The sequence below is a fragment of the Vipera berus genome (assembly GCF_964194415.1).
Source record: "Vipera berus genome assembly, chromosome: 5".
Lineage (NCBI taxonomy): Eukaryota > Metazoa > Chordata > Lepidosauria > Squamata > Viperidae > Vipera > Vipera berus.
In genome coordinates, this window is record NC_138207.1 from 18421286 (window position 1) to 18447955 (window position 26670).

At 38.5% G+C, this 26670-nt stretch overlaps 1 protein-coding gene across 1 annotated transcript in view; it reads right to left on the reverse strand.

The window, feature by feature from the left end:
- LOC308669352 (uncharacterized protein) overlaps positions 1-15718 on the reverse strand; it is a gene marked incomplete at both ends in the record, with an annotated part of 28931 nt that extends 13213 nt beyond the window's left edge. The window contains 5 exon segments of the mRNA XM_081329988.1: positions 6666-6702; positions 6705-6727; positions 6730-6747; positions 14251-14352; positions 15667-15718. Of these exon segments, the coding sequence (XP_081186114.1) occupies positions 6666-6702; positions 6705-6727; positions 6730-6747; positions 14251-14352; positions 15667-15718 (232 nt within the window).
- Between the last annotated feature and the right edge of the window lie 10952 nt (positions 15719-26670).

Here is a 26670-nt window from a genome sequence, read left to right on the forward strand (position 1 = left end):
GAAGTCAGCTGAATGACACTCAACTAGTCTTGTATTCTCAGCTAAGGAAGAGGAAAGCACGGGTAAACCACTGTTGCAAATGATGCCAAGACAACTGCATGGTCTCATCCAGGCAGAAATCAATAATTGAATCAAACAACCCTAGTTTCTGCAACTTCATATCAAGAGTGTTCGAATGTTTTGGCTAAGATAGTAGCAAAATAAATTTTAAAATACTCCAAGTGATTAGGTCAGAAGCTCTCTGAGCTTCCATTATTATGATAATGTTTGGTCACATAGTCAGAAGTTTCGATTGGATCTGGCATTTTTATTTATCAAGTGTTTCCCAAAGACTTGGGGTAGGCAGATGGTGTTAAAGATATTGTTATAGGATGTAAGCTATTCCAAGTAAAGCTGCCATTTACAATTGACTGATGGTGATTTTGTCAATGCCAAAGATATTCAAGTAGATGTTTTGGGACTGCACCCAAGACACCTACCATTATTGATATTATCTTTGTTTTCTTTTGCCACAGTTGTTCCATTTCTATTTTCAAGTCTTTGTGTTTTGTTATCTACTCCAGTTCCTTCTCTTATATTCTCTTCTCTCCAGGTATACAACATCCAGATTCAGCCACAGTTTTATTCAAAATGGACAGTGATTAATATTTATATGTACATAGATGTATGGGTTAGGTATAAATGTATGTATGTATGTATATGTGCATGTGTATGTGTGTGTGTGTGTGTGTGTGTATGGGTATGGGTGGATATATACTTTCTTTTGAGAGCAGGCAATAAAATTTCATTTTTAATGTGGGCCAGAGGGCTCACCAAAAAAATGACAATAAAGCTTATCTTATCTTATCCACTATCCAGACTTTTTTGTCTTTCTTATTGGCACTTAAGTCTGGGTCTTATGTGGAAGGTGCTTGTCTGTTTGAATTCTAAAGTCCCAGAGCACTTTAGCTTCTTCATTTTCTATGATTTTTATCTATTATTATTAAACCTCCAGCGATGGAGCACCCACCCCGTTCCAGGAGGCAAGTTGTTCCACTGCTTAATTGTTCTTACTGCCAGGAAATCTCTCCTTATTTCCAAGCTAAATCTCTCTCTGAGGAGCTTCCACTCATTGCTTCTTGTCTTGCCCTCAGATGCTACGGATATGATAGCGTAATAACAATATTTATATAATTTATTAAATTTATTATTAATTTAAATTTCCCACTCATAGACTCTGGGTAGCATTCAAATACATTAAAACAGTTGAAAACATACAACTTAACAGGGAGCCCAAACGAAAACAATCAAACCTAACAAATCAAATCAAATTAGTGGCCCCACAAAGGACCCCAGGCCTGAGACCAAAGCCAGCTTTTCGGATTCTTCAGAGGAAAGACTGCTGTCCATATCTCTGGAGGGATGCGCTTCTAGACATTGGGGGTATTCTTCCTTGGTTCCAAAAGTTGAAAACATTTATAGGTGGTCTTCACTTAAGACATATGGCATGATTGTAATTTGCAATTTTACTGCCAGCTTCTCCATCGACTCTGCTAGTTGGAAGTTGGGGGTAAAATGCACAAAGGGCATAACTATAGGATGATGCAATGGTTTTCACTGTGAGGACTGGTCATAAAGTTACTTTTTCAGCACCAACATTAAACGCTTGCTAAAGAGGACAGTAATTAAATAAGGACTACCTGTATTATGATCTCCCTAAACTTAGAAAGTTTGCTTAGCTTCCTTGGAGGTCAGGTAGTGCAAAGTAGATACAGCAGAGTCTCCCAACCTTTTTGAATAGGTGCTCCGGGGGGAAGGGGGGAAAGAGAGGATGGTTTTGTGAGAGGGACAGGTGTGTGCGCATACGCATGCACGTAAACAATCATTGTGAGTGCTCACGGTCCCATTCACACAAGCAATGGTTAGTGGGGCCACAAGTGCCTGCATCGCTCGGGCGAATGGAGCTGCGAGCCTGCACAACACTCACACTAGTGGGGCTGTGAGCCCCTGCAACACTCACACAAGGGTGGCTGCGAATACCTGTGACGGTCACATGAGTGGGGCTTTAAGCCCTCACAACACTCACACAAGTGGGGCCACAATTTTGGTCACCACGATGTAAAAAAGATGTCGAGACTCTAGAAAGGGTACAGAGAAGAGCAACCAAGATGATTAGGGGGCTGGAGGCTAAAACATATAGGGAACGGTTGCTGGAATTGGGTATGTGTAGTTTAACGAAGAGAAGGGTGAGGGGTGACACGATAGCAGTGATCCAATATCTCAGGGGCTACCACAAAGAAGAGGGAGTCAAGCTATTCTCCAAGGCACCTGAAAGCAGGACAAGAAGCAACGGATGGAAACTAGTCAAGGAGAGAAGCAACCTAGAACTAAGGAGAAACTTCCTGACAGAACAACTAACCAGTGGAACAACCTGCCTCCAGAGGTGGTGAATGCTCCAACACTGGAGGTTTTTAAGAAGAGACTGGACAGCCATTTGCCTGAAATGGTATAGGGTTTCCTGCCTGAGCAGGGGGTTGGACTAGATGACCTCCAAGGTCCCTTCCAACTTTATATATATTATTATTATTATTAATGAGTGGGGTTGCAAGCCCTTGTGACGCTCATGCGAAGGTGGCCGAGAGTGCCTGTGATGGTCATGTGAATGGGGCTGCGAGCGCCTGTGACCCTCACATGAGTGGGCTGTATGTGCATGCGCATCAGCCAGCCACTCATGCAGCTCAGTTGCAAAGAGGCCACAGACCGGTAGTAGACTGCAGCCCACAGGTTGGGGACTTCTAAGATACAGGGAAGTAACCATTCAATAGAGGAATTTTGCATATAATTGTATTTATATTTGAACTGGATTGGAGACAATATTATTATTGATTTAACTGGGCTTAAACTCAGTGAGAGTGAGAGTTTTAGCTGACAACCTTGATGTTATCAATTGTTTGTAACTCCGGAAAGCTAGCTACGTTTACTCCTATTATTGACAAGCACCTTTTGCATATCTTCAAAGACCCTCCCTTTTTTCTTTCCCCACTTTTCTTAATTTCTGCTGAGTTCCTAGCAAAACAAAACCATAGCAAATTCTCTACAATGCTCTTTCTCTGAAAGTGGGAAAGCTATCTATTTCCAACTCATCCTAATTTTCTTATGCTATTATATTTGTTACATCAGTAGTTTAAATATTCCAGTATTCAGTCTCAAAAGCATATGTTGAGTGGTGGCCATTTATTTATCACAATTTTCCACCCTTTTTCTAGCATCCTAATTTTCTTATGCTATTATATTTGTTACATCAGTAGTTTAAATATTCCAGTATTCAGTCTCAAAAGCATATGTTGAGTGGTGGCCATTTATTTATCACAATTTTCCACCCTTTTTCTAGTATTTTCCGGCAAATGCAGGGTCCACATTTTTGGATCAGCTGAGTGATGATCCATTTGGTTGCAACAAGAATTGATCAACTGGCATGTCGTCCAGGCCTCATGTCATGAGTTAAGAGACTCATGGATTGGTCCAAAGTCACCCGACTGTCTTTCGTATCTAAGGCAGGATTAGAATTCATGCAGTCTCCTTGGTTTCTAGCCTGGAGCCTTAACAGCTAGACCAAACTGGCTACTATAAATTTACATGCTATGAATAAATAAACCTTAATTTTATAAGATCATTTGGTTTTACACTAAGGCTATAGGTTTTAGAGAAGGTGTTGAAATGTTTTTATCCTTGATGGGCACAAAACCATCTTGAGTTCCTACCATATGTGCTTAACCACAGGAAAGAACTGCACACAAAATAGAACTGTGGCACTTATATTATGGTAAACATGGTGTCTGTGGATGTCAGTCCTTAGAGGTAGCTCACCCAGGAGACCAAGGCCATGACTCCTATTGTAAGGGTACCGTAACATAATCTTGAAAAACTGAAAGCATTTCCCTGCATTTACTTTCCAAAGAACCAGGGAAGGTCCACACCTCTCCTTTGGACTCAGATTTCATTTATCAGATGGTTTTCTAGGTTGTGGCTCTTCCTCCTCTCTCCCAAGTTTATTCTCACAGGTATTATACTTGGAAACCTCTAACAATGTAACCCTTTCCTAGCCTTTCACACAAGACAGGCTCAGATATTCATTGGTCACATCTTTACATGACAGTAATGCTTGTTTTGACATGGAGGAGGAGACAGATTTGCCCCAGCTTCTGCCTCTTCAGTAGATGAGGTTTTGTTCCTTTGAAAACTAGAGGCTGAACTCCAGGAGTGTCAAACAACCACTTGTGCACCGGATTGGGAGCACCCAGAATTGGTTGAAAAATGGGTGGCTATGCAAATGTTTCAAATAAATAAATAAATAAATAAATAAATAAATAAATAAATAAATAAATAAATAAATAAATAAATAAAGTAAGTAAGTAAATAATCATACGTACATACATACATACATACATACAGAGGAAGCAACACTTAATCTTCTCTTTAATGTTGCAATCATTTTTATTCCTCTGCAGAATTTAAAGGTTGCCATCAATTTGAACTCAACCTGCAGAAAATCTTCACTACAGTACTTATCTCTTTAAAATTACTTGCTTTTAAGGGTAGCAAACTACCACCATCTAGTGGCCTGCAGGACTTTTTTTAAAATTTATTTTTCTATTATTTATTATCTTTTATTTTATTTTATTCATTTACATCTGTTAGATCCCCAGACTGGGTTAGCTTTATAATCTCTTTTCTGATATTGATTCTCTGCATTTTAATACTGAAGCTAAAAGGATTTTTTCCCTATCTATATTTTTTTCTTTGCATAAAGTTTAATTTTGTTTCTTCCCTATGAGATTGGCTTATCTAGCACCTCTATTCACATATCTTGAAATTATAAGTCCATAAAATGACTCTACAACATTTATTTCATTGTTACCTTTTTGTCCATCAGAAAAGCACTAGAATATGGGTTGGGGTAGAGACATCAGATTTCAATTCAGAATAGAGCTGGAAGGGACCTTGGAGGTCTTCTAGTCCAACCCCCTGCTCAAGCAGGAGACCCTATACCATCTCAGACAAATGGTTGTCCAATCTCTTCTTAAAAACCTCCAGTGCTGGAGCATCCACAACTTCTGAAGACAAGCCATTCCACTTGTTATTTGCTCTCACTGTTAGGAAGTGGTTGTGGTGAGAACTGCCCAACCCTACTACTTGGAAGTTATAGGAAACAGGGTATGAAGAGTATGTAAACTAGAAGGCTTCTAGAAGATAGGATTTGAGATCTTCACCCTTCTACTTCATGGTGTACTATCACAGTGGCATATACAGAAGCACTATATACTGTATGTCCTACTTGCAAGATATCCTACTAAGAGATTAAATTAATCATTGAAGCATTTCCAACGTGTATGTATTTTTCAGAAAGATTGTGGCTCTTAATTTGCAGTAAATTGTTCAGTACTTGTGGAATTTCTGGAGACATCATCCCTTTTTCTTTTAAAATTATATACATAAAAATAACAGGAGCAGTTCTGTTAACTCCTCCAGTCTTCCCTGACTGTCCACATTTACATGGAAGACTTCAGGGAAATCTTATGGTATTGAGAAAAAAATAAAATGGTAAAAGTGCCTGATAGACTAGCAATTCTATATATCCATATAGGCAGCCAGAATCTCTGAATTCCTTTTTAACAAATACTTTACTCACGATGTTTATTATCAGGCATTGTGCTTCATGTTTTAAAAATGTGTTCTCAAAACAAGCTAGTTTTTGTATCATTTATTTTGTTGTTGTGCTATTCTCTTCTGTTGCTTAGATCTGGAAATACTAATTAAGCAGGTTCACAAGGAGAATATATGGACTGTATGAAAACCTTATTCAGTTTAAGTAATTCATGAAAGCCATGGAGATGACTATTAGCCTTGATGGCCATGGAGATGACTATTAGCCTTGACCTTTGAAGGCCATCAGTTGGGAGACTAGTGGGCTTCCTTGTGCAGTTGGCTGGCCACTGGGTCAGGCATCTGATCCAGCAGATGTATTGCTTACATTCTTCTGTGAGGGTGTTAGAAAATAGCCAGCCTGATTACTAAAAGTTCTTTGAATGCTGGACTGTTTCCATAAGTCATATTCCTGGTGATCCCATCATACAGTGGCTCAAAAAGAAATCATTGTACGAGGGGAATGTATGTGTTTTTCAAGTCCTCTCCTATCAGGAGCTGATTTACATACCACATGGATGTGGTGATGAACTAAATATAGGAGAAAGCACTGACAGTTAACATATGGACGTCATTTTAACTTTCTAGACCATCGTATGTTAATTGAAAATATCACAACCTGGCAAATCAACTCTTGCTATAATTTCTTTTCTTTAAAAAAATGAGAATAGTCTCTGGCTTTAAGCCAATCAAGAACTGCATGCATACATACCCAATAGTACATGCATGTCAACATTTATTTGCTTACTGTCTTAGCAACCCTTGACAGCAAGTTGCAAATTATAATGGAATCTGAAGGTTCAGTAGAGGGTTTATTATGCAGACAGTGTCTTGATAAATCCCTCTGCAACTATTCAAGTGATGTGCTTACTGCTGGATCTATGCTACATATGCTGTATTCGTAGTTCAGCTTAGACAGAACTTTCTTTTAGAAAGTTCCCCTTGGTCTACTTCCTACTATAGAAAAAGTCATTGACACATGCCAGCAATGTGATTATAGACAGCTCCATTTGTGCACTGAGACACAGCTGGGGACAGTTAAGACAAAAAAGCCATCTGGACAAGCTAGAGATGGAAAAATGAAAAGAATGTGATTTGCGTATAGATGTGTATATTGTGCATACATAAACCTGGCAATCAATATTAACCTACCCACAGCAGCTTTCGGGAAATTAGTAAGGAATGACCAAGTGTCAATGTCACTTATAGAGTCTGCTGAAGAGCATTTCCTTGTACTAAAAAAGCAAAGTCATATTTGGGCTGCATAAGGGGTCTTCATAATTCTGGAAATGGATAAAAGGAATACATTTGGTAGTATACAATTATATGGATAGCACAGAATAGCACAGAATTGTAACCCATTACTCCCAACATCTAGCATTCCTAGTAGAGATGAAAGGTTAGCTAGACAAGACTGCAAGAATGAGACAGAGCAAAATGTACCAGCTGTGTAAGAAACATCCTATGATGCAACAAGTTAGACACAATAGGATTCATCCATCACTAATTGGCCAAGCTGAAGATAGAACAATCTTGTAGTGAGGTTTCCATTTGTAGCCAAGCTTTTGCAATAACATTCCAGAAGTTCTTTGGCTTAGACATTGCCAACATTGCATATAAGGAATTGGAGGCCTCGTTTGTTAGCTTTAACCATTTCCATAGAGGTCAGCATTATGTTCTTCCCTAGTGGTCAAGGAGATACCAATAGAATCACATCCTCCTGCTATATTCAGGTCAACTTACACTCAAGGTCTGAATTGGGACTATAAAGATATTCATAAATGAAATAAAGTATTTAGGTGAGTTTGGGCTGGATTGCATTAAGGGTTCCCAAAATTCCCTAAATGAATGGAACCCTTTTCCAGCTGAGCATATTTGGTGAATTACTGTGTGCAATATGAAGACTTGCAACTCATGGAGGTAGCATAGAAAAGTCCACTGGACTGGGTTATTCCGAAGGAATAGTGTTCTTCCTCCCTGTAGAAGAAGTGGTAGAACATGGAGTGGAAGTAAAAGAGGGATCAGCCTAGAATCCCTACATAGCCACAATCGAACTAACTCCAACTTCCTTTAACTCCAAGGAAGTGCTAATTCTTAATTGAGAAGATTCCTGTCATAGGCTGTTTAGCAATAAATCAGCTAATTGGACCTTCACATGTGGAACTGGTCTTTCATGCCTGACACTCCCACTTCAACTGATATGAATACTATGCATGCTAGGAATTCCCTTGATTATCTACCTGTTCAATAATACACACAATGATTCATATAAAATAAAATGCTAGCCCTTCATAGAAATGATGTTCAAAAATATACTTTCCTGCCACATCAGGCTGGCTAATCATGGAAACCTGGGGCTAATCAACAACAGTTGAGTTGTAAATTGTGAAGTTTCCATTTCATCAACTGGAAGACTCAGTGTAGGTGCCTCAGGACATGTTTTTGTGTGCCTGTGTGTCAAAATGGGCAGGATGACGGGCATGAATTCAAGCCAAACACTTTTGTACAGGTACGACTTGCCAATACATGTAGAAAAAGATCCTGCACTGTGATCCTGCACCCATCATCCTGAGCCTCCTCACAGGTGCTGCTGGTCAGTGTCTTTTTTTTCTATGAAGGCTAGTAAGGAACAAAGTCTTACAACGTTTCTGCTCTTGTGGAAACAGTAGCACTGCAGAAAATGTTTTATTTTGTTCAATTCTTTCAACAGAAGAAATCACACACGTATTTAGTCCAACCCTGTCAGGGAAATTGGGCTAATGTGATTCCCAGACAATGGCAATTCACTTCTGTCCTGTTGTGAAGAAAACTACATGGAGGTAGCCTGGGGAGACAGTCTTGATTTGAGGGCACCAATGCTTCTGTGTCCGTGTAAGAATTTATAGCCGCTACTACTCAAAACTGTAAAAAAAAAAAAAGACATACAAACGGTCTCTTTCTGTATCCTTAGTGAATTTTTAGTGGACAGTCTTAGCCATTTAGTCCTTGTTTATGATTAAATCTTGCTCTTGAGACACAAATAAGTTACAGCTTTTTTAATTTCAAAAGAAGCATTATGGTACTAACATTGTCTGAATGAATCTTTTTGGGGGTTTTTTGCTTTCAGCTTGATTGTATTTTATTTTGCCCATCATTGGAACTACGTTTCCACAAGATGGCAGCATAAGCCCACAAAGATATGAAGGTTGCCACACAGCATAGGATAAGGACACACATTTCTCTGTCCTACCTTAAAAACTAATAAAATAAGTTTGCATAGCAAACTGATTTAGTGCAGAACATACTGGCTTTAATAGTTGACCAATAAGAAACCTTTTCCTGCAGGCATTCACTTAAAGATGGATTATCTATTTAAGTGTGCTTTTATCCCTCTATCCAGCAGTGCACAGAAAGCAATGGATTAGCAAACAGGAACATGATTCTAAACCATCTCATTTAAGTATTTATATTTTGCCTTTCCAGCAGCAAATTGCTGTCAAAGGAGCTAACAGCCAAAAGAGCGAAATAAAAACAAAATTAAGAGTACCTCTCGCTTCCTTTAAGCGAAACAAGCAGCAATAGAAAGTACTATTAAATATAAATAGAACAGAATGGTGCCTTTTAACTTGTGGGGAGTATCCGTGTTCCAGGGTGCCCGCTAGTCAAATTCTATGTTTATATCACAAAACCTCAGTGAGTTCCAGAGGATGCCTACTATAGATTCCATGCTCCTTGAACCTTATAGCAGAGTTCTCAACAATTTGCAAGGAGCAAAATAGGGTTCGGAATATGGATCTTGAGGGGAGAAATGGAAAGAAAATAGATGCAAATATACTTAAAATTGGCAAAGATGCAAACCAGAGTAAATGGATTCTCGCACTTGATTTGATCAAATCCCATCACACCCATTCATCCACCTACCCACCTATTTGCCTACTTATCTAATTTTCATCCTCTGATTTAAGTGTAGGACGCAAATGTGACCTCACCATGTATCAGAGAAGTTTGTCTTTCATTACTAGCCTTTTGATTGACTTTTCTAAAGCTTATTGGGGATGCCTTTAGAATCTATTACAAAAATATTCTTCCTTTAAAAACTTCCAAAGGTGCAATCCCACAAACATTTATAATAGAGTAAAAAGGTAAAGGTAAAGGTTCCCCCGCACATGCGTGCTAGTCGTTTCCGACTCCGTTTTAAAGCCGAAGAGCCAGTGCTTGTCCGAGGACATCTCCGTGGTCATGTGGCCAGCATGACTAGATGCCAAAGGTGCACGGAACGCTGTTACCTTCCCACCGTAGTGGTCACTATTTTTCTACTTGCATTTTTACATGCTTTTGAACTGCTAGGTTGCCAGAAGCTGGGACGAGTAACAGGCGCTCACTCTGTTACAATAGAGTAAGACCCATTAAATTAAATGGAAATTATCTTTGGGAAATATATATTATAGGATCAAACTGCTAGTCTCAGGTAAAACAAAATTCTGAATTTTGTAAACTACTCAAATAGCTCAGCTTGTACAAGTTAAACATTGAAAAATCAGCCAAGGTTAGAGCTAAATAAGATTAGAAAGTTTTATGCCTCTGCAATAACTTTACCCTTGCCAGTTAGACATTTTCTATGAAGCATAGGCTAGTTACAAGCTGTAGAATTTTATCTTCTTTTCCAGCTTACTATTCTCTCCTCTTTACTCTGTAATATTACCGTAATTGTAGTTAATGAATTACTGTCCATCAGCATTGATATTAAGTGTTACTAATTCCCACCTAGGTAGGATTAAAAGATAAAGAAGAATGTTAGTTAAGCAGAGAGAAAAAATATTAACTGCAGTTATCTCAGGTGCTATAATTAACTGCCGACACAGTTGGGGAGATGAAATTTATTTCATGGAAGAAAAGTACACATCCTCCCGTCCTACATTTCTGCATTTCTTTAACCATGATTGAGAGCCAGGATCTGTTTATCTGCATTTTCCAAGCATATATTTGGCTGGTAAATTACCTAAGTCTGATGTTTTGATCAATACAATAATTACATCATGCTTAAAATCAGCATTACCATTAATAAATCCATAATTCCAACATTTAGAGGGAGGGAGGAGGGTGGAAGGAAGATAAGATAAAGATAGGATAAAGATAAGATAAAGATAAGACAAGACAAGACAAGATAAAGATCCTTTTTCTCAACAAAGGTTCAGCCAGGTGCAAAAATGCAGGTTCTACTCACATAATCACACATTTATTTTACCACTGGCAATTACATTTACATTTACGGTCAACAATTTCTTTGAGGCATCTTGCATAGACAAAATTAGATGCATACGCAGGGGCTAAAATGAAGTATAGATCTGCAAGCATTTCTGGAAATTCTCCAGTTGGTATAAACTACTGCTTGTTCTCATACTGTAGAAGATAATTGTGGTGTGTGTGTGTGTGTGTGTGTGTGTAACATTGCAATGTGTGAATGCTGTCATTATATTTATTTATCTTTCAAATTTATATAGCCATTCACATCACAAAAAAGTGGCCTATGAAAATTTTTAACACAAAGAATCTAAAAGTTGGTATATGATAAATTTGTAAGTATACATTTTGGGAGTTGGTACTGGGAGGGCAAAATGCCTTTAAGCAAGGAAGACAAATTAGGGGATTCCACCAAAATACCTTAAAAATAGTTAATCTCAGCTACATTTGTCTATGGATTACACAATCCTAGTCTAGTCAAACTACAAAGATTGATACACTCATTCATTATGTGCTATCAAGTCACTGTCAACTCCTAGAAACCACATGGGTGGATATTCCTTTATGATAATCTGTCCTTAACCTGGACCTACAGGTTTTCCAATACCCATCAGAACTCTAACTGAATCCATCAACTTTGCTGCTGGTCTTATTTTTATTTTATTTTCTTCCTTTGACTGGTAATTTGTGCCTCAGGTTGATTAGTTCAATGATCCAATTTTTTGCTTTCTTGGTTGTTCATGGGATTCTATTTCAAAAGTTTTAATACTCTTTTTGTTCTGTTTCTTCAAACTCCATATCAGCATTCTAGCACTTGTCTAATGCAGTTGTAAAATATAGCAGACACTATGGTAAAACTAAGCAGGTCTTTCTTGTTTGACATAGAAGGAATCTGAAGCTCAACAATGGCTGGAGGATTACAAGTTCCTTGACCAACTATAAAAAATTAGCATCTTCCAACCACTGTGAAGATTGATACAGACTACTAAAAACAGTGAATACCAAACTCATTTTTCCCATAAGGAAATAATGTAAATAAATTTAATGTGTTCTCAAACCAAAGGCAATGCACATTTTTAAGGCAATGTGTAAAAATATAGGCGTGTATATCATTACTTTACATGAGAAATAAACCCAAAAAGTAATAAATAGGTTAAATAAAATAAAAACTTCACTTTCTTGTACCGATGGGAAAAAAGTGCAAAAATACACAAAATGACCACAGAAGAGAAGATAATTCTGCAAGGGGATGTGCACAGGGCAGGGGTTACTGCGTGACCTTTTGTTCCAGCTGAAAAGGGTAGTGAGTCATAAGGCAACCAACACCAACATGTTCTAGCTTACGTATCGAGTACCAAACAAACAATTTTCTCATCAAAATGTGTCACATAACAAATTTGGTGAGTTTCAAAGCAGCCGAGTACCAAGGTATGGTTTTGATATATATATTTTTAAAAAAACCTTTTGTGATAAAACATTCTTTCTGATTTCAAGGTCTCCATGTTTTTATTCAATAGCTGAATAAAACAATCAATAGTTGACTGTTGCTGGATTAGACCCATGGGAAATTAAGAAAAAAAAATCCCTTTCTACCCATACTCCAGAGTCTACTGGAATGAGCAGCCCTGGCCAATTTAATACAATAAATAAAATAAAATACTCCCACTGGGGTATTGAATCGGAATTAAACCAAATTGAAAATGGGGTGGCGGGACATGCAGAATCAGTTCTGCCTGAAAACTGAAGGCTTTTCACTTGCAATAGCTGATGTTTCATGACAGAGTGAAGTTTTGCATCTTATGTCACTGATTTAAACATATAGGGAACGGTTGCTGGAACTGGGTATGTCTAGTTTAAAGAAGAGAAGGGCGAGGGGTGACACGATAGCAGTGTTCCAATATCTCAGGGGCTGCCACAAAGAAGAGGGAGTCAAGCTATTCTCCAAAGCGCCTGAAGGCAGGACAAGAAGCAACGGATGGAAACTAATCAAGGAGAGAAGCAACCTAGAACTAAGGAGAAACTTCCTGACAGTTAGAACAATTAACCAGTGGAACAACCTGCCTCCAGAAGTGGTGAATGCTCCAACACTGAAAGTTTTTAAGAAGAGACTGGCCAGCCATTTGTCTGAAATGGTATAGGGTTTCCTGCCTGAGCAGGGGGTTGGACTAGATGACCTCCAAGGTCCTTTCCAACTACTACTACTACTACTTCTTCTTCTTCCTCTTCATCATCATCATCATCATCATCATCATTATTATTATTATTATTATTATTATTATTATTATTATTATTATTATTATTATTATTATTATTATTATTAGACATTTAGTTAATTAAGGATTATTGCTAATCTATGAATATACTATTCACTATACTGCATACTGCAGATGATACCACTCTAATGGCAGAAAGTGAAGAGGAACTAAAGAGCCTCTTGTTGCTGGTGAAGAAGGAGAGTGCAAAAGTTGGCTTGAAACTTAACATTAAGAAAACCAAGATCATGGCATCCAGCCCTCTCAATTCCTGAAAAATAGATGGGGAAGAAATGGAGGTAGTGACAGATTTTATTTTCCAGGGCTCCAAGATCACCACAAATGGGGACTGCAGCCAAGAAATTAAAAGATGCTTGCTCCTCGGGAGGAAAGCTATAGCAAATCTAGACAGCACACTAAAAAGCAGAGACATCACCCTGTCAACAAAAGTGTGTATAGTCAAGGCATGGTTTTCCCAGTTGCAATGTATGGCAGTGAAAGTTGGACCATAAGAAAGGCTGAGCGCCAAAGAATTGAGGCCTTTGAACTATGGTGCTGGAGAAGACCCCTGTGAGTCCCTTGGACTGCAAGGCGATCAAACCTGTCAGTCCTAGAGGAGATCAGCCCTTATTGCTCTTTAGAAGGCCAGATTCTGAAGTTGAAACTCAAATACTTTGGCCACCTAATGAGAAGGAAGGACTCACTGGAGAAGAGCCTAATGCTGGGAAAGATTGGGGGCAATAGAAGAAGGGGACGACAGAGAATGAGGTGGCTGGATGGAGTCACTGAAGCAGTGGGCATGAGCTTAAATGGACTCCAGAAGATGGTAAAGGACAGGAAGGCCTGGAGGAACATTGTCCATGGGGTCATGATGGGTCGGATACGACCTCACAACTAACAACAACAACAACATACTACATACTATTCCAAAAGTGGTAAGATTAGCAACGAGAAAGAAAAAAACTCAATGTTTAATTGCTTAAGAAGCTGCTGAGCTAGTACTTCAGAATTTCGTATCTGCCCAGTGAGACAGAAAGAACTGGTGCTGATAATAGAGATTTTGACTTATGCTGCTTAGAGCTATAGCTAATCCAACTTGAGGAACATATGCATAGACCAATGATGGGGTTACATGGATCGCTGCTATTACAGCTGCATTGCAGTACACATTTTTTTCCATGGTAACCAGCAGGGTATGCTGAAACGAGATAAGCAGACAGCACTTGTCACTTAGATCTATTAATTCAAACAAAACCATCTGCTTCACAGAAGAGAGAACAGCTCTCATACAAGCCACTCCTTATGGCTTGCTGTGTGCGAGGAGACCTGAAACATCATGTAACTCAGCACCGAGGCACTCATTCATTACTCTTAGGCAGGTGGCACAGAAATGACACATCTGTATAAATAACTGATTGAAATCATGATGGTGCACTGCTAAGGGAAGACTACCTTACTGGCCTCTGAGTATGATTTACGTCAGGTGTAAAGGCTGAGGAATTCTGGGAGTTGAAGTCCACAAGTCATAAAAGGACCACGTTTGAAGACCCCTGGTTTACGCTGTGCATTTCCAAAAGTTGGGGCATTAGTTTTCAACTGCCTTTTTCACTGTTGCATGTAAAAGAATAGTTATGGGAATGCAGGGACTTGTTCTGTGTAGTGAAAAATATTGTAGTTCAGAAAGAAGCATAGAATAGGCTAGACCAGGGGTAGGCAACCTTGGCTCTTTTGTGATTCGTGGACTTCAACTCCCAGAATTCCTGAGCCAGCCAGGAATAGGCTAGATTAATCCTTAGCCTATTCAGGAATTAAACCCTCTGAGGTTAAATATGCATTTGACTTAGGAAAGCTGCACATCCATAGAAGGAGAAGAAATTTTGTAGCTGAACAACAGTAGTGAGGAAAGGAGAACCAATCCTTTCCCCTTTTGGAGCTGTTTTCTTGGGACAAAAGACACAAGTCTTTTGGTGGAGCAGTGGGCTAATGCCTCCTTAAGTAACACCAGCTGCCTGCAATTAGTGCAGGTTCGAGTCCCACCAGGCTCAAGGTTGACTCAGCCTTCCATCCTTCCCAGGTAGGTAAAATGAGGACCCAGATTGTTGGGGGCAATTAAGCTGACTTTGTAATAATGCCGCTTGGGGTGTGTGTGAAAGCCCTAATAAGCAGGCATATACATAGAATGAAGGCTACTGCTAAGCTTGTAAGCCGCCCTGAGTCTTCGGAGAAGGGCAGGATATAAATGGAATTAAAATAATAAAAAAAAGTCAGGAGAAAAGCAGAAGTGCTTGTGTTCACACAATGGCAGGCTTAGCCGAAGAATGACATGGAAAAATTCACCCCCAGAGTTCAGTTCTTTATTTGCTTACACACAATAGACAGAATCTTGCCAGACTAAGCTCTTACTACTCTTACCCTAAATGGTTATACACTGGGAAATTTGGGAGTGGCTATCCGAACTCTCTTCCCTCTGTCTCCTATCCAGATTCATCCTGTGCTGTTTCTTCTCTCCTACCTCCTCCTTCCTGGGAACTCGCAAGTTCTCCTCCATAGGCATCATCTCTCATGCCCAAGTTGCTGAACTTATAAATTTAGTTAACCCAACAACTGGTTATACACCATACAATGAACAAAAACAGAACTCAAATTAACTCTCTGGCTTCATTTATAATCTTCCCATCATGGAGGACATTGAGAGGCACACAACCAATACAAACCTAACCAAAGATAAAAATAAAAAAAATAAAAATCTCACCAACATCACAGTAAAAAGATCATCGATAACGATTGTCCAAAGCAACAATAATTACCTTCAGAATGGTAAGCATGATTTATTTATTTATTTTTATTTTAATTCCATTTATATCCCGCCCTTCTCCGAAGACTCAGGGCGGCTTACAAGCTTAGCAGTAGCCTTCATTCTATGTATATGCCTGCTTATTAGGGCTTTCACACACACCCCCAAGCGGCATTATTACAAAGTCAGCTTATTGCCCCCAACAATCTGGGTCCTCATTTTACCTACCTCGGAAGGATGGAAGGCTGAGTCAACCTTGAGCCTGGTGGGACTCAAACCTGCATTAATTGCAGGCAGCTGGTGTTACTTAAGGAGGCATTAGCCCACTGCTCCACCAAAGCCTCATGCATATGGAAAGGATTCCTATTATCTATCTATCTATCTATCTATCTATCTATCTATCTATCTATCTATCTATCTATCTATCTATCTATCTATCTATCTACCTACCTACCTACCTACCTACCTACCTACCTACCTACCTATCTATCTATCTATCTATCTATCTATCTATCTATCTATCTATCTATCTATCTATCTATCTATCTACCTTATACTGAACTCCCCCAATGAAGAATTAATACAACATAAAAATAATACTGAAACTATTAAAGCTATACACTCTTAAAAGAAAATTTGGTGCCAAGTAAAGTTTTCAGCACACCTCCTATCCCATTGTTTGAGGGTCTTCAGTATTTTATGAAAGGCTAGGAAGATAGAGGCTTGCTGAAGTTTAATCAAATAGCCTAAATCGTAAAGTCACCCAATAGACTGGATTCACACAGCACTGACAGATAGACAGACAGGACAGACTTCTTTACTTCCTCTTTTATCACTTCAGGTGTCAAGACAGACAGAAAGACAAATACCCAAAATATCAACTTGAACATTTATGTGAATGCATCTGCTGGGTCAGTAGATAACTTACTTCAGCAAGTTGTGTGAACACAAGCAAAGAAAAAATTAATATAATTACGATTTCTGGAAACTGTGACTTCATACAATGCTTTTTTACTTTTGTGTGCTGATTTAAGATGTCAAATCCAGGTCAACTGCTGGTCTTCACAATTTGAATCATTTGTGGGGAAGACAGTATATAATCCCCATATAAAATATTTAAAAAGATTAATTTCTCCTCTGCTTCTTTCTAAGGGTAGTAAATTGTTTTCCAGCCTCCTGATTTATATAGTTGGCTGTTCAGCTTTTCTTATAAAGTTTGGAAATATATTTATTTATTGGTACAAAATACCCCTGTCTCCACAAGCACAGATAAACTTGGAAACAGATGTATTAAGGAAGAAAGAAAGATTTATTTCCAGTTAACTGATACTTCCAATCAGCAATTAAACAAATGCTGATCTTTTCTCTCAAGGTTACCTAGCTAAGCCTCCAGAAAATATAATATCTTTTAAGCATATTTATCAGAGAGACAATCCATTCAATTATTCCTCATATAATGAATTCTCCAAACTTAGCTGTCATTGGGCAAAGAAGTATTTTCTCTGAAACTGTCAATAATTATCACTGTCCCAATGAAATTTTATCTATGTTTGTAGAAGATTTTCTATTGAAAATTTCTATACTTAAAATTCTCTTCTAGTTTTGTAGAACTATGACTCCTGAACCTGGGAATAATTTAAATCCAACATTTTAAATCACACAGACCTTTTAAATTATGACTCCTAACCTATTGGATAATTGTCTATGTTAGCTGGAACTGTAGTGTAAAATACAAAAGACCTCAGCTGAAGAATTCTGATTTTTTTATTAATCCCCTCCTCTCAAATCATTATTTTCTCATTCAGTTATTTCCCCCTTTTAATATTTATGGCTTTGACATTTTTTCCCAAAAATATAAGGACAACTGCATTTTGGTTGACCAGCTGCTCCAAAATAGCACCACTCTGAGAGGAAAGCAATGTTTAGGTATAAGTAAAAGTGGTTTCCAGGCCATTCTGTAAGAACGTACGTATTAATTGTCTTTTACATTTTCTGAATATTTCTTTGGTAAGTTTCAAAATGCACTTGGAAATACACATTTTGAAGGAAAGAATTTTTGAATGATGTAGCACCATTTCTAGGAATAACCCCCCTTCTCCAAGAATGTAGTATATGATTATCCCCAGGGACAATCCATTCTTTAGAGCAAGAGTCTAAAACATGCAGTTTCAAGATCACATATAGCCTTAAAGCTCAATAGTTATGGTCTACAGCAGGGGTCTCCCATCTTGGCAACTTTTAAGACTTGTGGATTTAAGTCCCAGCATGGCTGGCTGAGGAATTCTGGGAGCTGAAGTCCATAAATCTTAAAATTGCCAAGCTTGAGACCCGGATCTAAAGAAACCTTTTAATCGGTATTGTTTACAATTAATGGCCTGATTTCCTACTATGTTGAGATAGAAAACCACTGGAAAAATCTATGTCAGGTAATATAGAAAGCAAACAAACAGGGAGTCTTTTTTTTAAAAAAAATATATAACCTTCCATCCAAAAACCTCTAAAGAATTTAGGGAAGAGATTGAAAATCCTGACTTTGGCACCTAACTGATACACCCCTGTTTGCACTGCAACATTACTCTCCCCTCTACAACTCTTGATCAGTCTTTGTCACAAAAAGGTTAGTTGTGTCTATTCAAAATAATAATGATGAAAACTGGAAGAAATATACTGTAAATTCAGTGCAATTGAGCTTGACCAAAATTTGTTCCTTTTGTACCTCTTGCTTACTTCACAATCAGATTTCATTTGAATTAAATCTGGATAGATTTTGATGTCAATCATATATGATGTAGCAGATATGTTTGAGTGTGAAGGATATGCTTCTTTAAGGAGGTATCTGCTATTTGCTGGCAGTACAAACACATGCCTTAAAAATAATCCATGAAAGCTTGTTACCTGAATAATTGCACAAATCCTTCAAACATCAAAAGATGTTTTAAATTGAATAATTTTCCTCAGCTTTGCATCTGCCAGTTCTTCCGAGACTTCAGCTCATCCGAGACTATTTGAAGGACAGAGGGTTGAGGCAGAACAATTTAATGGACTATTAAAAGACAATCTTTCAAAGTAAGCTTGTGCAAACTGATCAGATAATGGCACACTTTTCTACCATTTTAAGTGAATATTCTTAGTGTTATCCAGAGGTTTAATCTGTATGGTATTTTTATGACTGTTTTCTAAAATTAGGCTATAAGCTGTTTTGAATTGTTAAAGAAAAATAAATAAAGAAATAAACCCCTTTCAAATATCAAACTGCTGTTTGACAGAATATTTTCCAAAGGCTGAAATACCCCTCTGGGGCTAACTTCCCTAACTAGAACATTTAGTGACTAGACTTACTTAGATGTCAGAAACAGCTATACAATCTTGGGTCACATAAACAGGCATCACATATTCTGCAACATCAGCCATGTATACACTTGCATATCCCATTGCAGTGCTTTTCAAAATGTCCTTTGGGGCACCCTGCTATGCTGCAGATAGAAGAATGAAGATTATTTGGCATGAAAAATGATTTATTATAAAGGCCAATTCATTGAGCAAAACTATATGCATAGGAGACTTACTGTATTTATTCGGATTCATGTCTACAATTTTTCAGAATACAGTATATAGTGTATAGTTATGGTAGTATTTGGCCATAAATGTGCAGAATTTTTTACTTTTCAGCAATTCATTGAGAAATTTATGATTTTTTTTGTTGGTATGCCTGATTTAAAGAATGTGCTTGAATTATAGAAGGCTTTGGTGAATACAGAGGGTGGCTGCCAAAGAAGCAAATCAAAACTATACAATTCTTATTTCATCAGAGAAATTTTCATGAATTCCTGGTAGACAAGGACAATGTCACAGGAACATACATTCTGTGCTTGCAGGCTGTCGTGTGCTCCATAATATTTCCTTGGCACAAGCTGTAAGACAAATGAGCAAGAAGAGTCTTCTGACTGCATAAATCATGAAGAAAAACTATACTTCAGTTATGATGCTGACCTAGGGCAGAGATATGATGGAGCATCTTGAATACCTACAGCCTGGATATTAGACATCAGACTCCAAGGTAAAAAGGCACAAAAGGGCCCCTGCTGTCAGTACAGGTAGTCCTCGACTTATGACCACAATTGAGTCTAAAATTTCTGTTGCTATGTGAGACATTTGTTAAGTGAATTTTGCCCCATTTTACTACCTTTCTTGCCAAAGTTGTTAGGTGAATCACTGCAGTTGGTAAGTTAGTAACCAGGTTATTAAGTAAATCTGGCTTCTTCATTGACTTTGCTTGTCAGAAGGTCGCAAAAGGTAAGTCACATGATCTTGGGACACAGCAACAGTCATAAATATGAACCAGTTGCGAAGCATCTGAATTTTGATCACATGGTCATGGAAAGTTCGTAACTGTGAAAAATGGTCGTAAGTCACTTTTTTCACTGCTGTTGCAACTTTGAACGGTCACTAAATGAACTGTTGTAACTACCTGTAGTTCCTCAAACCAGTGTGACTCCAGGAAAAGGTGTTGCTTCAAACACCTTCCTAACTTTGTGTACACATCCATTAAACTCGCCTTGATGTTGAGCTATCCCAGTATTAGTGTATGGCGTTGTTACAGCAGCCAGGAGACCACAATGCTATTGCACAGTAATAGTTTGGCTTGCCAAGGTACCATCCCTTTTATAGGAAACGTTTGCGTGCTTCTCAAGGTGAGCCATAGGATGACAAGCTGGCTTCGCACCAAAGAGAAAAACAAGAAGATTTTCCTGCAGTGTCACCCAAGGCTTCATTCCTTCCCGGAACTGCCTCGCAAATGAGTGGTGCAACCCAGAAGGCTCAGAGGCATCAGGGATCTGACTGACTGTGCAAAGCTCCAGCTTGTCTCCACACCGAAGCGGTACCTATTTATCTACTTGTATAAAACATATTTTCAAACTGCTAGGTGGGCAGAAGCTGTGGCAAGTGATGGGAGCTCACCCTACCATATAGTAGGGCTCAAACCACTGGAGCTGAGTTACCAACCCTTGTTGAGTAAGGGTTCAACTCAATTAATTTTCAAAGTGATAGTACATAAGATATCTTGAGAACCTTGAAAACATTGTCAGAAGCTTGTCAAAACATTGTCCTTTATACATGACAGCCCATCCTTGGAACAGTCACTGCTATTGCTCTCACAGCCATTATAGTTTGCTGTATTTATACAACTGGAACAATTTATGCTACAGTCATTTACAAAACTGTTCTCCAGGGAAGCTGAAATGTAGATCCATGTATGTCAGCATGGTTTTAACTGCCAATTCCTAAATGTACGTTGCATAAACTGTATGTACATTATTGCAATTCACCTGTAAAACATGCAATAAACTAGTCTGGACTATAATAATAATATTAATTGATTAGCCATTAGGCTATATTAGAATATAAAATACAAAACACATATGTTAGAAAACAATATAAAAAGATATAAGTAAAAAATGCAAATCATTATTTCTGTGCCTCTCCTACAGATCTGCATATGGTTTGAAGGACAACATAGAAAGCTTTTTTAAAATATTGCAATTATTATTTTTTAAAAAGTGGGACTGAGGAGAGAGATCAAAGCCCAGAGTCATTACAGAATACATTTGTATTAAAAGACAATAGTGTGTGTTTCTTCTCTGCTATTTCTTCCTTTAAGTCTTCATCCAGTCTTAGCTTATCTTTACCTTTTGGGGACTGGAGGGGAACATAGTGAGAAGGCTTCATTTTTTTCCCAAAGTATCAAACTGCAAACTTTTCCCAATTTTTGTTTCTCTAAAAGGCACATGGAGCTTATGTAGAGCTCAGAGATAACCTAAAGAATAATGATGCTAAAAGCATTCCAGATTTGAATTGAATTCAGTTTATTTAGTTATTTTTAAAAAATGCAGAAGGCCAATTTTGAAAGGATCAAGAGATTGACTATTTTTGTCCTGGTGCTTTAACTGATTAAAAAGCTTTTTTGGACACTTCCATATCTTCTGAAACTTAAAATCAAAATCTCATCAGCTTTATTTCCAAGTGTGACATCTTCACAAATAAATACTTGTGTGACATCACAGAAGGAATCCAGTAAAGTGTTGAATAGAACAACAAAGTTGGAAGGGAAACCCTATACCATTTCAGACAAATGGTTGTCCGATCTCTTCTGAAAAACTTCCAGTGTTGGAGCATTCATCGCTTCTGGAGGCAGGTTGTTCCACTGGTTAATTGTTCTGTCAGGAAATTTCTCCTTAGTTCTAGGTTGCTTCTCTCCTTGACTAGTTTCCATCCATTGCTTCTTGTCCTGCCTTCAGGTGCTTTGGAGAATAGCTTGATTCCTCTTCTTTGTGGTAACCCCTGAGATATTGGAACACTGCTATCATGTCACCCTAGTCCTTCTCTTCATTAAATTAGACATACCCAGTTCCTTATATGTTTTAGCCTCTAGTCCCCTGATCATCTTTGTTGTTCTTCTCTGGACTTTTTCTAGAATCTCAACATCTTTTTTACATTATGGTGACCAAAACTGGATGCAGTATTCCAAGTGTGGCCTTACCGAAGCATTATAAAGTGATATTAACATTTCACGTGATCTTGATTCTATCCCTCTGTTAATGCAGCCTATTAATATTGAAACAAAGAGGCTAAGTTGGTCTTCTTAAGTGAAGATTGGAAATCTTGGCATCTCTCCTTTCTTCTCTGCATCCAGTGTAACTTCATCTGATGCATTTAGAAAGGCAATTCTCCTATTTTCTTCGGTAAGTATTATGTTCTTCTTGTACAGATAACTCATCCAGTCAAAACTGTGTCAACAGAGATGTAAGAAGCACCCTCTCTATGCTGGCTTAAACTTGACTGAAGCTTCCCAGCATGGACATCAACTGATGAGAGCAAAATCAGTAAGATGGCAGCTGGAGCATTATGATGGCAGTCATGTCATTTTTTTCATGCACGAGGCATGAAATGAAGAGATGAAGCTTGTATCACACACTCTATGCCAATTTTATGAACATAAGAACAGAAGCTGTACCCTGCTGGGCCAGACCCCCACCCCATCTACTCAAGCAATCTGTTCTCACAGTGGGCAATCAACTGCACAAGGAAGCCCATTAGTCTTCCAGCAGATGGCCTTCAAAGGAGTCAAGGCTAATAGCTATTGATCTCCAACGACCTCTCATGGTGCTTTCCAGACCCTCTGTACTCTATATAAGTCAGTAAAGAATCGGTATTACACATTAAGAGTGAAGCCACTTCATCGAATTGATTGCCCTTTTTATACCTTCACATTGCCTTTTCCTCTGCCCTCTCCTTGGTTTAACAGAAACCATGACTTCTATAAATTGGTCTAACCTCTTTTTCAAGTCATCCAAGCTGGTAACCAGCACAACTCATGGTAGTGAATTCCAAATTTGTGTTGCAATGTATGTCTCTCTGTGTGTTTTGTCTGTAAAACTAAGTCCATATCCTCTATCTTATAAAGGGAAACAATTGGCTGGGATTGCATCTCCTGTAGATTGATTTTAATTTTTTTCATCCTAATCTGCTTCCATAATTCTGTGGGACAGATTGTGCATAGAAAATTGGAGGTCATGTTAGCTCAAGGTCAAAATGTTACATAAAAAACCCTATTATGATGATGATTCAAAGAGCAAATATTACTTTATAAATTCACTTTGTCATGAACGTCAGTTCATAAGCTATCTTGTAAAAAGGACTGGCAAAACCTAACCCATACTTTGAAACAGAATCTTCTCAAATATTCCTAGGGAATGATTCCACATCTTATAAAGGGTGGTTTGGAGGTTATTTTGACAAGTATATACCACTAGATTTTTGCCTTTGCTGGAATTCTGTGTACATGTCCTAAAACTGCTGACCCATGTAGGATAAAACCAGGTCAAAAGGAAAAAAAACAAACCCCAAACACTCTATACTGAGGGCAGTTGTTTGGTTATCTGAAAGATGATAAGCTAGTGCTGAATGTGCAAAATTCCTGGAACAAAACAACAAGAAAAGAAGAAGGTTAGTGTGGCAATTAACCTTGAAATGGGTGCTAACATTATTAGGGAATATACTCAACACGAGGAAAGCATAATCAATGAAATGAGGTTAGAGGCCAGAATAGAATTGATTAATGTAGGTTATTGGAGCCAGCAATTTAGCTTTTCTTGCAAATGTCACAAAAAGGATGGTAGGCAGTATTCTAGTTCATATCCAAGTTCCTGGCTCATCGCTCCCTAGGAAACTTGACGGTTCTCTTTCAGTGTAATCTTTCCTTGCCCTCTCGTGTCTCCTTGTGCAATGACACACCCACAAAGGAACCAATAGTGCATTTTTTAAAAAAATTATCCCACTTTTCTGCTTTAAAAGCATTCAGGTCATTTTAATGGTACTATAAGGGAGAAAGAAAGCTCACTTTTGCTGTCTTTTTTTCTCACTGCCAGTCCTGAATGAATTCTAACAATTATCTATTTTCTAACAAACATTTGTTTGAGCTAATAAGGTATATGAAGTACCTAGAGTATTCTGGACATGCTGTGTTGGTGCTATCTATTCAGCTGAGTTACAGAGTAGAAAAGAGAAGAAGGAAAAGAATGTGTAAGTCTCCTACTGTGTTCGTTAAAAATATGCTTGCTCTACAATACTTTTGCCCCAAACCACCTAAGATATTTAAGAAACTATAAATAGAAAAGTTAGAGGATGTATTATAATGAAGCACAGAAATTTCATAGTGGGATATCGTAGCACCCATTCCAGGACTTGCAGATACATATATATCTTACAATGCCTGAAAAATGAATGAAAACCTAACCTAAGCATAAGCCTAAATCTAATTCTTCTTGGTGGTTGTTTAATTGTAGTACAGGTAGTCCCAACTTATGGTTGTAATGGAGCCTGCTCATCACAGTTGCCTGTCATGATAATAATAATAATAATAATAATAATAATAATAATAATAATAATAATAATAATAATAATAATAATAATAATAATTTTATTTGTATACCGCCCTTCTCCCAAAAGACTCAGGGCGGTGAATAGGGCAAACATATAAAAGTACAAGAATACAAAAATTAAAAGAGATTAAACAGGGTGCCCAAAAGCTTACAACAGTAAGTTAAAATACATTAAAACAATAATAAAACCCAAACCCATCACCCATCAGGCCAGGCCGGCTTGTTCGAACAAGTAGGTCTTCAGATCGCGTCGGAAGGAGCGAAGGTCGGGCGCCATCCGGAGCTCGACCGGCAAACGATTCCATAAATCCAGCGTGCCCACAGAGAAGGACCTCCCCCTGGGGGCCACCAGACGACACTCTCTGACCGGTGGCACCCTGAGGAGGCCCTCTCTGTGGGAGCGCACAGGGCGGAGGGAAGTTGATGCCGGCAGCAGGTGATCCCTAAGGTACTCCGGACCCATGCCATGTAGGGCTTTAAAGACCATTACCAGCACCTTGAATCTCACCCGGAAGACAACTGGGAGCCAATGCAGCTCACGGAGCAGAGGTGTAACATGGGAGTATCGGAAGACTCCCAATACAACTCTCGCGGCTGCATTCTGCACCAGTTGGAGCCTCTGAGTGGTCCTCAAGGGCAGCCCCATGTAGAGAGCGCTGCAGTAGTCTAAACGAGAGGTCACGAGCACATGAGTGACCGTACGCAGGGCATCCCGGTCTAGATAGGGCCGCAACTGGTGCACCAGGCGAACCTGGGCGAAGGCCCCCCTAGTCACTGTTACTATATGGTCTTCCAAAGAAAGCTGTGAATCTAGGAGGACTCCCAAGTTGCGAGCCCTATGATGGTCATTAAATGGGTCGGTCATGTGATTGACCAGATTTTTATGGCCTTTTTGTGGTAATTGCTAAGGAAAAGCAGCCGTTGTAAAAGAAATACTTAGGTTGTTAAGTGAATAAAAGTTTCACTTGCCATAAATGGAAGATGATTTCGGCTATAAATGCAGCCTGTTGAGTGCTCAATGTTTAATCCCTAGACTCTGTGTGTGTGTGTGTGTGTGTGTGTGTGTGTGTGTGTGTGTGTGTGTGAGAGAGAGAGAGAGAGAGAGAGAGAGACAGAGAGACAGAGAGACAGAGAGACAGAGAGAGAGACCTAGTGGAATGGGCCTCCATAAGTGTGCCAGTTGCAAAAATGACAGCAGGAAAATTTTACTTTCAGTCTACCAAGATCCTTTGTAAGTAGCTTTATAATAAAACAGAATTAGTTTATCTGGTTGTTTTTCCTGTCTAACAGGTTGCCAGGTAGCTCTGCCTGTAATAACTCTCGTAATCTGATCTTGGAACTGCTTTCAGAATTTCAGAAAATAACTGTTTGTGAGTGGCACTATTTGTGAGGTTAAGCTTGAGGTATCAGTTAGTGTCTTAGAGACTTCAAAAGAAGCTTGTTTCATATATTTATGTATCTATGCTATGTATATTGATTGATTGGTTGGTATTTTTAAAACCTCCTTTTCCAACAGTTGGAATATAAAGACAATTAACTTATACAAATCTGTTTTCAAAGCTGAGCACAATAGTTTCCATGCAAAGCTGGCACAGAATGCATTCTTGTTTTTGAACAAGAATGAGATGTAGATCTGTTTTTGCTTCAGAAACTGACACAGATTAACTTAGGTGGGAAGTGAGTGCTGTGAAGAGGAATAACGAGAGGAACATGTGCCATCTGGAGAGGAACTGTGAAAAGAGACAAAGAGAGAGACATGAAAGTCTTACTGGTTTGCCTGCCT